The sequence below is a fragment of the Mesocricetus auratus genome, unplaced genomic scaffold (genome assembly GCF_017639785.1).
Source record: "Mesocricetus auratus isolate SY011 unplaced genomic scaffold, BCM_Maur_2.0 Super-Scaffold_100019, whole genome shotgun sequence".
Classification (NCBI taxonomy): domain Eukaryota; kingdom Metazoa; phylum Chordata; class Mammalia; order Rodentia; family Cricetidae; genus Mesocricetus; species Mesocricetus auratus.
Window position 1 is genome coordinate 6,854,766 of NW_024429200.1, and position 12,450 is coordinate 6,867,215.

At 54.9% G+C, this 12,450-nt stretch overlaps 2 protein-coding genes across 6 annotated transcripts in view; both read left to right on the forward strand.

Annotated features, from left to right (window-relative positions):
• Wdr91 (WD repeat domain 91) overlaps nt 1-6,740 on the forward strand; it is a 34,593-nt gene extending 27,853 nt beyond the window's left edge. For both annotated transcript variants that reach the window (XM_013122262.3, XM_005082391.4), the window contains 4 exons: nt 2,491-2,599; nt 3,255-3,367; nt 4,774-4,971; nt 6,223-6,740. In XM_013122262.3, coding sequence (XP_012977716.1) covers nt 2,491-2,599; nt 3,255-3,367; nt 4,774-4,971; nt 6,223-6,387 — 585 coding nt within the window. In that variant the 3' untranslated portion in view covers nt 6,388-6,740. The remainder of the gene's footprint in view (nt 1-2,490; nt 2,600-3,254; nt 3,368-4,773; nt 4,972-6,222) is intronic.
• A 2,067-nt stretch (nt 6,741-8,807) lies between these two features.
• Nucleotides 8,808-12,449, forward strand: Cyren (cell cycle regulator of NHEJ). 4 transcript variants are annotated; one of them, XM_005082390.4, is made up of 4 exons: nt 8,808-9,212; nt 9,830-10,078; nt 10,925-11,000; nt 11,618-12,449. In XM_005082390.4, the coding sequence occupies exons 2-4, from the start codon at nt 9,939-9,941 to the stop codon at nt 11,864-11,866; spliced, it is 465 nt and encodes a 154-aa protein (XP_005082447.1). In that variant the 5' UTR covers nt 8,808-9,212; nt 9,830-9,938; the 3' UTR covers nt 11,867-12,449. The 4 variants fall into 4 exon arrangements, with proteins under 4 accessions (XP_005082447.1, XP_021089934.1, XP_021089935.1 ...); XM_021234275.2 differs by having other exon boundaries at nt 8,808-9,012; XM_021234276.2 differs by having other exon boundaries at nt 8,809-8,942.
• Nucleotide 12,450: the final 1 nt, after the last annotated feature.

Here is a 12,450-nt window from a genome sequence, read left to right on the forward strand (position 1 = left end):
CCCTACTCTCTAGGGACGTGTCCTAAACCTGCCCGTAGTACCCCTGGTGGGACAGCCGCAGGGCCTCTGGGGGGTTCTGCTACTGTCCTCCACACACAGTTTAGGCCTGCGTCTTCTGTGTTGGCATTCTAGGATCCTCCTCCAAAGTTCTCGGTGTAATTCGTAACCCTTAAGTCTACTCAGGGATTTCAGGTTTTACCGTGAACATTGAATACTTAGGAAAGAATGTAGGGAAACAAGAAAAGCGATGGAATGGGCTCCTCATTTAGAAGAGCACATCACTAGTACTTCTTTTAATTAATTAAAACATTGAATTGTGTGTCTGTGTGTGTGTGTGTGTGTGAGAGAGAGAGAGACAGAGAGACAGAGAGAGAGACAGAGAGAAAGAGAGCAAGTGCAAGTGTGAGCATACTTGTGTAGAAACCAAAAGACAACCTATGGGAGTTGGTTTTCTTGCACCTTGTGGGTCCCAGTGATTGAACTCAGGTCATCAGGCTTGGTGGCAAGCACCTTTACCCACTGAGCCCTCTCGTTGACCCCATCAGTCCTTGTGCTCGTCGGCCCTTCTGGTCTCTGTCTCCTTTCCCCTTTCACGGAGATCCTGTCTGAGTTTTGAGTTGCTGTCTCCTTGCAGTTTAACAGGTGCCTTAGCACACAGGTAGATCACACGCACATCATAGTTGCGGCTTCAGGGGCTTGCAGGGTTAATGTGTGTGGAGTCACAGGTACGTGTTTTTCTAGAGTTCTGTATTCTAGTTGGAAATGGGTCCACCCCCTAACTGTCTGTCCTGTCTTCTCTTCTGGCCGCCTGTGCTGAAACAAAGAAGTTGGCTCTCAATACAGCTCACCCTCCTCTGTCTTTGGCTATTTTAAGATCGGGTCTGGGTGTCTCAGTGTGGATATTCTAAGCTTAAAAAAACAAAACAAACCAACAGAACAAAAACTGACTAGGTGTGGTGGTGCACATCTGTATATTTAGCCCTTAGGAGGTAGAGGCAGGTGGGTCAGGAGTTCAGGGTTAGTCTCCAGTGCTCGAGACCCTGCCTCAATAAATAAATGAAATTAAAATTGCAGCTTTGGATTTGTTCCCTTTCCTGCATGAGAGGATGCGTGTCTTTGTCTAGTTCTGGAAAATTCTTAGTCATGTTCTTTCCAGTGTTAACATTCCTTCTGGCTCTCTCTTGCCTTCTGAAACAGCAATCTGATGTTTTTTTAGTTTTTTTAGACAGCAACTCTTCTTTTGTTTGTCTTCATGAGATCACTGCATCAGTTTTAACAGAGACGGGCCCCCCCCTACTGTCCCCGGTCTTCAAATGGGCCTGTGGGGACATTGGTCCTGTCTCTCATTTCCAGGGGTGCGGCACCATCCTTCCACACGGTGTGGTCATGCTGCCGTCTCCTCTTCTGCCGACGCTCTGGCATTCTGTTAAACATACCAAAAGTTCTGCAGTCTTCTGGTGATCCCATCCCTGCCGTTTCCTTAGATGCCTGCTTCTCTCCCCCTACCTTCCCGTGTCCTGTGTCCTGTGAATTTCTACTTCCGGTTCCCGTCTCTGGCCTGTTATCCTTGTCCAGACACTGACGCTTGCTGTAGGGAGGTGCGTTTCTCTGGAAAAGATTTGCCTTCACTTCTGCCAGGTGACAGGGGCTCCAGCAACAACTGAACACTTTGAGATCCAGTCTTAGACTACAAAGGGGTTGTGAGCTTGTTTGTGACCCACAGCAGCCTGTGGTTCTGCTGGGCGGAGAGGTGCACTTTCTTAGCACTTTCTGAGAAGTTCTAGTTCATCCTTTCACAGAGGATGTCTCTCTTTGGAGTCTCAGCAGCATGTGGAAAGTTTTCGACACCGGGCATGGCCAGGCCGTTCACTGTGGGCTCCAGGCTTCTGATGTGCCCTCCTTCCTGTTGGGGTCTCTAGTCCTCGAGGCTCTTGCCCTCCCGTGTCTTTGGTCTTGAGGACACCTTTGTTTGCAGCCCAGTGCTGTGCCTGTGTGTGAGTGACATCATCTAACACGGTCTTGCAGTTTTAGTCCCAGCAGGCTTCCGTGCCGTTGGAAATGGTGTTCCTCGTTATTATTATCAGATTAGTAGGCCTTATTTACATCTTCTGAGGTGACTTTGTGAGGTCCTGTGGAGATGCTGGGATCCATAGGAAGGGGCTGGAACAGCTTTGGGATGTGTGTGTCCTCTGTCACTCAGGGCTGCCTGTAGTGGAAGGCAGTTGACAGATTTGTTAGTTCCTGATGGCCACAGGCATGCTCAGTAGGACCAAGCTTGGAGTCCGCATGAGGAAGGAACCCATGAGCCGCTGAGATACGGGTTACTTGCAACTGCCCTGGCCTGGATTATTGCCTCTCGAAGTCAGTCGGCCGGTGTGCTCTCGCTGAGTGAGACTCATGTCATCGGCTCCAGAAAGGACCGTGGAGGGGGATCGAGCGGGATGTCTGCGTTGGACCGTATGCTAATGGTGCACCTGTTCGTATTCACAGCTTCAGTTCTCACTGGACCCGGAGCCCATCGCCATCAACTGCACAGCTTTCAACCACAACGGGAACCTGCTGGTCACAGGGGCAGCTGATGGTGTCATCCGGCTCTTTGGTACGTAAGTTATGCTGTGGCAACCCTGGTCCTCTCCTTAAATAACCCAGCGGGAGCTGAGGCCGTCACACAAGCCCAGTTCCCGGTGCATGTTCTATTGCTTGACTTTGCTGTGTTCTCGAAACTTCCACCACAGCCAACGTGTCTGTGCTTACTGTCTGTAGACAGGGGAGGGGACAGAGCTCAGTAGTCCTTTGACCTCAAGCTTGACTGACCTGAGTCCTTGTCACCTGTGTGGAATTCAGGAAGTCACAGAAGAAAAGTGCCATCCTATTCAATTGCTGTAAGGTAGCTTGTCCTCTGTCCCCAGGTAGACAGGCCTAGGTTCTAGAATAGGATAAGGTGACCCCTATGTAACAGATCCCCAGGCGTCCTGGGGACAATTATAGAGGTCTAGTAGGAAGGATGCCTTTGTCTTCCCAGACTTACAGGATCCCCCGAGTGAGCTCTAGCTGTCCCCAAGGACCCTGAGTCCTCCCCTTGGCCCAGTCAAGAGGCTGCTCAGAGGCAGGTAGGCTTGGCAGGGCCAGCACTTTCTGGTCTGGGAGGTCCCCCGTCCTCAAGAGTAGCTGTCACCAAGGAGGGTGGGGACCCCTGCTGTGCGTGGAGCCTTTCCAGGTGTGGTCTGGACCTGAGTGGTGTCCTGCTCCCCCAGACATGCAGCAGCATGAGTGTGCCATGAGCTGGAGGGCCCACTCCGGAGAGGTCTACTCCGTGGAATTCAGCTGTGATGAGAATGCCGTGTACAGCATCGGTGAGGACGGCAAGGTAGGCACTTGGTGGTGGCCAGACCATCCGCAAGCTCTGTGGCCTAGGGCTTCATTCCACCTCCGCTCGTCTTCTTCGAGATAGGGATACCTGGAAGTCTGTCACCAAGTCTCTGTGGGGTTCAGTGAGTTCAGGGCGACTTGGCTATGGGAGTTCCGTATCCGTTTTCCTGGTTGCGGCAAAACCATAGATGGAACCATGGGAAGGGGAACATATTCTTTGGTGAGTTGTGGTCATGGTCACCAGACAATGCTGGAGTCAGCATACTGTTGGGAAACAGGTCTGAGAAAAGTCCAAAGAAGTAAAAGGAAGCCCGTGTCTCCTAAGAGAGTATAAGACAATGCCCTTTGTAGATTTCCTCTGTAGAAGGTATATTATGAAGTAGGAATGACAATGGCCTTGGGCAGAAGGTGAGGGTAGGCAGAGGCAGAAGAAAGACTTAGCTGTCTCACGCATCCTCCTGAATCTGTGGGATATTATACTGTTCGTGTTCCCCACTGAAGACAGTGACCACAAAACAAATTCTATTTATTTATTTATTTGTTAGATCATATCTTTCTCTATAGCCCAAGGCTGGGCTAAAACTTGGCAATCCTGCCTCAGCCTCCTAAATACTTGTATAACAGATGTGAGCCACCTAACTACATTGATTTTATTTATATACTTACTTAAGTTATTTTGAGACCACATCCAGGTTGGCTTCAACTTCCTGGGCTCCAAGATGCTGCTTCCTCAGTCTCTCTTAGGGACGGGATTACAAATGTATATATACCACAGTGTCCTGTTTCGATTCTTCCTTTGAAAAGTCCACGTAGGGCTTTTAAGTTAAAGTTTGACATCCTGTTGTGTTGGTAGACTCCCGGGGAAGCCAAGTAGCCGGTTCACGGTGTAGGCTGTTAATTATCCACATCACAAGTGAAACCGAGAACACCCCACTCGGCATGTGATTGTACTGCTGAGAAACTGAAAATGGGTTTGGAATCTGCCCATCTGTCCTCTATACTTTGTTCCAAGGTCCAGAGAATCTAGGCATCCCCACCCCAACCCTACCCAAGAGACCAAAAGGCCCTGCAAAGCTGGTGACTGTCCCTTGTCCTCTCTTGAACTTAGACCAGAGGAAGGAGGAAGTCAGAGCTTTGATGTGAAGTTGTTCAGTGTTTCCTAGATTTTTTTTTCTGCCTGAAAAAGTTTGTATTGGTGAGAGGAGGGACCGAGGGGGCAGTCTGTGGTCACCATAGCCTTGTGCTGCTTCCTGCCCGTAAAAGACGGGCAAGGGAGGCAGTGGCCCTAGGCAGTCACTGACACGGGGAGCCCTGGCTCTGCCTCCCAGGCCAAGGTGGGGAGCGCCCAGCAATCCCGGGTCGTGGCCTCTGTGCGGATGTCTGAGGGAGCCCCTGTGTCTGCAGTTCATCCAGTGGAACATCCACAAGAGTGGCCTCAAGGTGTCTGAACACAGCCTGCCCTCAGACGCCACTGGTCCCTTCGTCCTGTCTGGCTACAGTGGCTATAAGCAGGTTCAAGTTCCCAGGGGCCGGCTCTTCGCTTTCGACTCAGAGGGCAACTACATGCTGACGTGCTCTGCCACGGGGGGCATCATCTACAAGGTAACGGGGCGGCAGAGTCCTGCTGGGCAGGGGTTTCTCCCTGGGGGACAGCCTGTCTGATCTGAGCTGAGTGTGTCCTGTGTCCTGAGTCCTGCATAGCTGAGTGTGCCCTGTGTCCTGAGTCCTGCATAGCTGAGTGTGACCCTGTGTCCTGTGTCCTGCATAGCTGAGTGTGACCCTGTGTCCTGTGCACTGCATAGCTGAGTATGACCCCATGTCCTGTGTCCTGCATAGCTGAGTGTGACCCTGTGTCCTGTGTACCATGCACTGCATAGCTGAGTGTGACCCTGTGTCCTGCATCTGATAAGATTCTGGCCTTTTCTTGTCTATTCTTTGGGAATAATACATACTAAGGAAGACATTAAATAGGGTTAGGGCTTGGGAATTTGGGCAGGGAAATGTACCTCATGGGTCTGAGCTAGGTAGATTGCTTTCATCACTGATCTAGAATAGGTTATTTTATGGGAGGCCTGTTGGTCAAATATACCAAAGTCCACATACAGGACAGAAGTTTGAGGGTGTCCTTTGTGAAGCTAGGATGCAAGTTGTCTACATGGTTTTTATTTTTAAAGATTTATTTTATCTTTATTTACATGTATGTATTTATGCACGTGTGTGCTACCAAGAAGAAAGTGTTGGATGCTGTGGAATTAGACTTATAGGTGGTTATGAACAACCCTACACAGTTCTAAGAGTTGGACGCACCCAGTCCTCACCAAGAGCAACAGGCGCTGTTAGCCACTGAGCTGTCAATGTTTTTGTCTTCTTGAAAACTTGATTGCAGAAGGCCTTCCTGTACCAGGCCCCATTTGGGGTGATGCAGCTGGTCAGGTCCTGCCCTCCCAAAGTTTGCATGCCCACAGTGAGAAGGGTGCCTCAAATGAGTGAGTCGGTACACAGTGCAGAGTCAACCAGGGACTGACGGGTGAGGCTGTACCAGGAGAGTGCCGTGGAAACAGACAGGCGAGGTGTGGAGTGCCAGCCCGTAGCTAGGTTAAGGCAGCAGAGGAAACAGCACCTCAGGGACTTGATGTCCACATGAGGTGGACTGACCACTTCAGGAAAGTGAAAGCATCACAAACAGGCTTTCCAGAAAGGTAGGGGCATGGGCCGCGCCACATTCTTAGATTGGGGTGGCCACTCCAGGCTCAAGGTAGTTTTTGGACACTGATACTGAATGGAAGTGTATGTTTGTGTGCGCCTGTGTGTGTGCGTCTGCTGATGTTTCCCTTCACTCCTGTGCTTTTGCAGCTGGGCGGCGATGAAAAAGTTCTAGAGAGCTGCTTGAGTCTGGGTGGCCACCGGGCCCCCGTGGTCACTGTGGACTGGAGCACTGCCATGGACTGTGGGACGTGCCTAACAGCCTCCATGGATGGCAAGATCAAGCTGACCACCCTCCTGGCCCATAAGCTCTGATGTCCTGCCTGCAGTGACACATGGCAAACAGAATCGTCCCCGGTAGGATAGAGACGAGACAGGACAGCGTTTCCCTCTGGCTCTGCACTGTCAGGGCCGTGGGTCTTCAGGGCAAGACTGCCGAGCCGGCTCAGCCATGCAGCTGCAGCTACTGGAGTAGGAGCCTCTGGACGGGATGCGTGTACTTCCTAGACCACGTGGTGGCCGGAGAGGGCATGCTACAGAGCACAGGATGAACGAGGACCGAGCCTTAGTGGTGCAGGGCGTGTTCATGGTCGAGGAACTGACAGTATTTTGTACATAATTGCTTCTTTTTCTTTTTTAAAGGAAAAAAAAACACGAGAGAGAAACAATGCTCTTGCAGTCACTTGGTGTCCCTTTCTAGAATGTCTGAGTCACCTGGCCCTGGCAATAGCCGTGGTTTCCTGCCTTGGTTCTCAAACCTCACTCGTCACCATCTCTCTGCCATGCTGCTGGCGGGACCCCACGAGGTTGCCTGTGGCTTTGTCTGAGTTGAGATCTGGACCACAGTGCCATCTCTGGGCTCAAGCCAAGATGGGCGTGTCTTCCGCCAGACAACAGTGGGGTCTGAGGTCTGGGCCTCTAGCTGCCCTCTTCCTTAGGGTCTTCTGTTCCCAGCACTCTCATTTGGTGGCTCTCATTCTTCCAGCTTGAAATCTCTGAGCTTGAATAATGCCAGCTGCCTGCACCCTCAGCCTGGCTTCGCCGAGCCTGGGCCAGCTATGGCTGTACACCTGCTCTCTGTTCCCTCATTTGGGAGGACCTTGTAGAGACAGGTTCTTCACAATGGGGAGAAACAAAAGTCCCCTCCAGTCAGTCCTACATCCTACCGCTGAGGCCAGCCTCATGAAGAAGCCACACAGAGTCAGTAAGCCTGGGCCTGGGCCCCCAACACTTGGCAGGGGTGACCCTGTTACCTACCTAGGGAATGCCGCTTCCATGAACAGTGACTGCTTGGAACAGTCATTTGATAGCTTCTTTGGGCTCCAGGCTAGTTGTGGGCTGTAGGGCTGGAGTCGGGTAACCCCAGGTACCTACGTTGGGAGAAGCAGCGGTGTACTGTGGCCTCGGCTCCCTTCTGGGGATCCTTCGCCTTCCTAAATAAGGCTCCCTCCTCTGCTGTCTTGGGTGAGGCTGACGTGAGGCCCAACCATGAAGGCAGGCTCCACCACAGACTACGAGCCACTCTTCCAGAGGCGGAGAACCTGGCCTGGCTTATGTGAAAAGCCCCACAGGTGCAAATCCGTAGTTCCCTCCTTGTGCTCAGGGACCGATCTCTGCTCAGCCCCAAGCCCAGACCCCATGGTGTTCAAATGCCCAGGAGTTGGACTTGAGGTCTGAAAGTACAGTAATAAATACATTGTGGGCCGACTAAATGAAGCTAACTGGCATTTGTTACTATATCCAATAGCCACATTCAGTTCTGTCATTTAAAAAATAATAAAAACCCATGTTGACACCAGCACAGGTTCCTTACTCCTTCCTGCAACATGCCCTTTCCATCCAGCCCATTAGACATGGTTGCCCCACATCCTGTGAGGTTGAAGACTACAGGCAAGTGAATGTTACTTTCATGACAGCCAGGGGCTGCCCTCCCAGACAGCCTCGAGTCTAGCCCAGTTCAAGAGCAACTGGGCGGACCCTAGCTCTACCTGGGGGGTTGGAAGCCATTGGTTTATGCCACTAAGAGTTGGGGCTTTCATTTCCTGGCCCAGGCTGTTGGTTAAGGATTGAGGATTAGCATTCAAGAAGGCTCCGCAGAGATGTCGTGGGTGCTCCAATCCGGAGTTGCCTTCGACAGAAACTGCTGTGTAACTGGCTGACCTGCTATAAATGGAATATAGTGACCTGCTGTAAATCGAATATAGTCGCTCTTCGTTTGGGGCAAACAGAATCTGAACTTCCGTTTACTTCAGCGTGCCAGGTTGCTCCCATGACGGCTGCTCCCGTGTTTTCAGCCGTTGTCTCCCAGGACTTCTCTCCTGGTCACCCCAGGTTGCCCTACATCTTGAGCGAGTTTAGCTGGGGAACCCGGGCAGCTGGGGCGCCCTTCTGCAAGAGGGCACCCTGGGCTGCCAACCTGCATGTTGAACCTAGTAAACGGGAGTTTGGTTTCTCTGAACTGTCGTCTCCTGGGTCGTGTTGAACTTGGTTCCCTCCTGGGGATCCTCTGGCAGGACTGTCAAAAGCAGAACCCCTTTCCTTCCCCAGTTTCCAGCTCCGGGCACTGACTTTCTAAGAGCCAGCAGCGGCCGCTCAGCCACAGCCCTGGACAGAACCCGGGGCCCGGGGCTGCGCCTTGCGGTCTGTAGGGGGCACCCGGGAGCCTCCGTGCCAGCCCGAGGCGGGCCGGGAGCGCGCGGGGGTCGGGGGCGCGCGAGGGCCGGAAGGGACGGGCTGTGGGATGCGCCGTGCTTGCGTGCGTGCGCCGCCGTTCGGAATCCCTTCCCGGAACCGGCCGAGAGCGTGGCCGCGGCGCCCTGCGTGCTCCCCGCCTGTCCCGTCCCCGGGTCCCCGCTCTGCGCCCTCTGCGGGTGAGAGGGAAGGAGGGAGCCCCGGGCCAGCTCCCGGCTAGCGCAGCGAGGCCCCGCGAGTGGCTTCGGGGTGAGATTGTCCAGGGACGCCCCCGGGCCCGACCCCAACAGCTCTGAGCCCCAGAAAGCACGCGGTCGGCAGGACCTGGCGGCCGCCGGCTCGGTGCTTGACGCCCAGCTGTCTGCGACTTTGCGCGCGTAAACTGTGCCTCTGCGCCGGTTTCCCGTCTGTAAAGTGGGCGCGCAACGATACGCGCACGGCCGCATCGAGTACGTTTCTGCGTGCGTCGCGGGATGGCATCCCTCTTACCCACTCCCGATCTGTGACTGGACGGGTTGGGACGATGCCCTTGCTAGGGTTTCATATTCGCTTCTTTTTTGTTTGTTCGTGTCAATGAGGTTGTAAACGGCCACCCTGGATGAGCCCAAATCATACATCCTGGTATATGCTGGAGTGGGGGTGAGGGTGGGGGCCCTGGTTAATGAAGCCTGTGGAGGAGGGGGAGGAGGAGGAGGAGGAGGCCTCTGGGCTCTAGCAACCCAATCACTGCAGAGGTGAGAAATCTATCCTCACGGACTATTGTTTGGGGTGCAATGGAAAGGGAGATCGGCGTTGCTGCCTGCCCTCTTCCCAGGGTGCAGAGGTGGCAGGAAATCGCTTCTTGCTGCCCCAGCTGCTTAGGTGGGGCACAGAGCAATGGAGTGGTCGCAGAACTTTGTGCGCAGGCCCCCTGGTCCTACCTGCTGCTGTCCCTCCGTTTGACGCACTACACATGGCTTGTGGGCTCTGCTGGCCTCTAGCATGCTGCACACGGACCAGTAATTGTTGCTGGTGACCGAAAGAGCTTTGGCCGACTGGAATGTACTGACTTGGTTCCCCCTTGTAGGCATCAAAGATCGGAGCCCGTCGGGGACAGATAAGCCCGGTGTGACAGAGAATGGGATCTCTGGTGCTGCACCAGAGAAGCAAGTCGCCAAGCGTGGGAAACTATCGTCATGGAAGCCCTGAAATCTGAGAACAAGAAGAGGGTCCTTCCCTCATGGATGACAGCCCCCGTGGGAGAGAAGAGGGAGTCGTTAGTGAAGACACCCAAAAGGAAGAAGACAGCAACCGTGCCAGTTAGGGTGGCAACAAGGTGGGCCAGCCTGTGGACGGCTCTTCTCAGGGCGGGCGGGGCAGTGAGGTGGGTGAGCGTCTGCGGTCTCAGCTGCCCCCTCCCAGAGAAGGCTCAGGTGCTGCTGAGGCCCTGCGTCTGGCTGTTGGCACAGGCAGTTCTGTGTACAAACCATGGCCTCGGGAGCCAGTTGACTAAAGAGCCAGTCTCTTCATTTGTGACCAAAACTGTAAGTTGGCAAGATGAGTGGACCTGAACTCCCGTGGCCCGGGTGGTGCCTGCGCTTCCTGAGGACTGTCAGAAACCAGAGGTTGTGGGTGTTAGGTGAACGTTGGTGACTGGGGGTGGGAGAGTTATCACGTGGGTGGGGAGGAGAGCCCCGCCATTGCCCCGCCATTCTCTCAGAAGGGGCGTTAGGCTTCCAGTGCTATGCTCGCTGGCTCTGCCCTGCCGGCCTGTACCCTCTGCAGTTACTGCAGCCTCTGTCTAAATGTATTCTCACATTCAGGTACAAATCGGGCCCCGGCCTGAGGGCCCGAGTTTGTTGTGTCCATTGTTTGACTTTGAGGCAGGGTCTGTGTAACCTTGGCTAGCCTGTGACTCGCTCTGTGGACCATGCTGGCCTTGAACTCCAGAGATCCGCCTGTACTAATCCAAGGGCAGGGGTTGGTGTGTGCCACGACTCCCGGCTGTGAGGAGTCCATGGAGGGTGGGCAGCCCTGTGCTCTGTCCCTGCCGCCCCCGGGGTGAGGACATTCTCCTGAGAAGCAGTACCCCTACCCCTCCTGACCCCAGGGAGGACGCTCCCATCCCCTTCCCCCTTGTGGTTCCCTCTGCCCTCAGCCGTGGTTTGTGTCTTTATCTCAGGGCCCCTGTCACGAGGACCGTGTACTGCTTGAACGAAGCTGAAATGGTGGATGTGGCACTGGGGATCCTGATCGAGGTATCACCAGCCCCACGTCCCGACTCCTGTGACTCGAAGTCATTCGTGGGTTCAGACTAGCATAGGTCCTTGCTCCTGGTAACCGAGGATGCTCTCAGGCTGCCTCAGGCTCCCACGGCTTCCTCTTGCTCGCCCTTCCCCTCAGCTGCTTCCTGTGAGGGGCACCCAGGGGAGGGGACCAGCCGAGCAGGAGGGCTGCTTACCAGCTCTCCTCTGAGTAGAAGGCTGTGGAAGTTCCCTGGCCTCCTGAAGGAGTGAGAGCCACACTGCCGTGAAGTTGCAGAGCCGCTGGTTTCCCAAGGAGTTGAAGCTCCGCTGCTAGCCCAGTCAGGCCCGGAGCAGGCTCTGTCGCCTGGGCTCCTGGTTTTTCAGTGGGAGCCTTTCCCCTTCTATTCATGTGTTCCTCATACCTAGGCCCGCGTCTCTCCCTGGTGAGCCCTGAGCCTGAGGTGTGGGGAGCAGTGGGGTGAAGAGCGGGCGGTGCCCACAACGCGGGCAGCACTCACTGCCTGTCCTGGTCACGTGCTGCTGGCTTTGCAGTGGACTCAGACAAACTGCGTCCGGGAAACCCACCCCGCTGCTGTTGTGTTGAGCCTGTCATGTCTTCTGCTCTGCAGGGCCGAAAACAGGAAGAGCCGACTCTGGCGGCCACTGATAACCTGCAGTTCTCCCCACCCTACTCTGCGTCTCCTCACACCAGTTCCCCAGGGAGCAGCGGCGAGGAAGAGGGCGGTGGGAGCTCCTCGCCTGCTCTAGGCCTCAGCCCTTCCCGTGGGCCAGAAGCCACGGACTCTCCCTGCAGCAGAAGCCCCGAGGGGGAGGAGGAGGATGCACTAAAGTACGTCAGGGAGATATTTTTCAGTTGACATGAACTGCTCCCCGGACTTTCTGCTGAGCGCAGTGGGCACCGCCCGCCCCGGCCCCCTCGACAGCCAGGCCTTGCTCCCAGCTTCCGGTCCCAGGATGCTTTCATTTGTGTGTGGGGGGGAGGACGTTCCTGAATCGCGGGGAGGGGTGTTGCAGGATGCAGAACTGCAGTCGTTGGGGTCTCGTCCTGCGCGGCCCTCTAGCTCAGAGGGTCTAGCTGTGCTTTATGCAAGCACCAGCGCCCGTGAGGTCGTGGGCCCGCCCCCTTGCTGGCAGCTGCTGAGAACCCCGGACTCCAGATGGGCAGCCAGATGGCGCACTGAGGAGGAGGCCGAGGAACCGTGTCCACCATGACCCCGTCCAGCAGGCGGCTTCCACCCCTCCAACCGAAGAGGCCGGGAGCCCCCCACCGCTCCCTGCCAGCCTAGCAGCAGGGGGGCCGCGCAGTCTGGCCAGCCGCGCAGGTTCTCCCCACCACCTGTCGCCTCCCTGCCACCCGGGGCCTCCACCTTGGTCCCTGTACAGCTCAGAGAGAGAGAGAGACAGGGACAGGAGACAGCGAGGATAAAAGATCACGCCAGAG

What these genes read in the sequence shown, in the direction of transcription:
- Cyren (XM_005082390.4), top strand. Translation starts at nt 9,939, where the DNA reads ATGGAAGCCCTGAAATCTGAGAACAAGAAGAGGGTCCTTCCCTCATGG. An exon ending in CCAGTTAGGGTGGCAACAAG is followed by an intron (nt 10,079 to 10,924) that starts GTGGGCCAGCCT and finishes TCTTTATCTCAG; the next exon opens with GGCCCCTGTCACGAGGACCG. An exon ending in CACTGGGGATCCTGATCGAG is followed by an intron (nt 11,001 to 11,617) that starts GTATCACCAGCC and finishes TCTGCTCTGCAG; the next exon opens with GGCCGAAAACAGGAAGAGCC.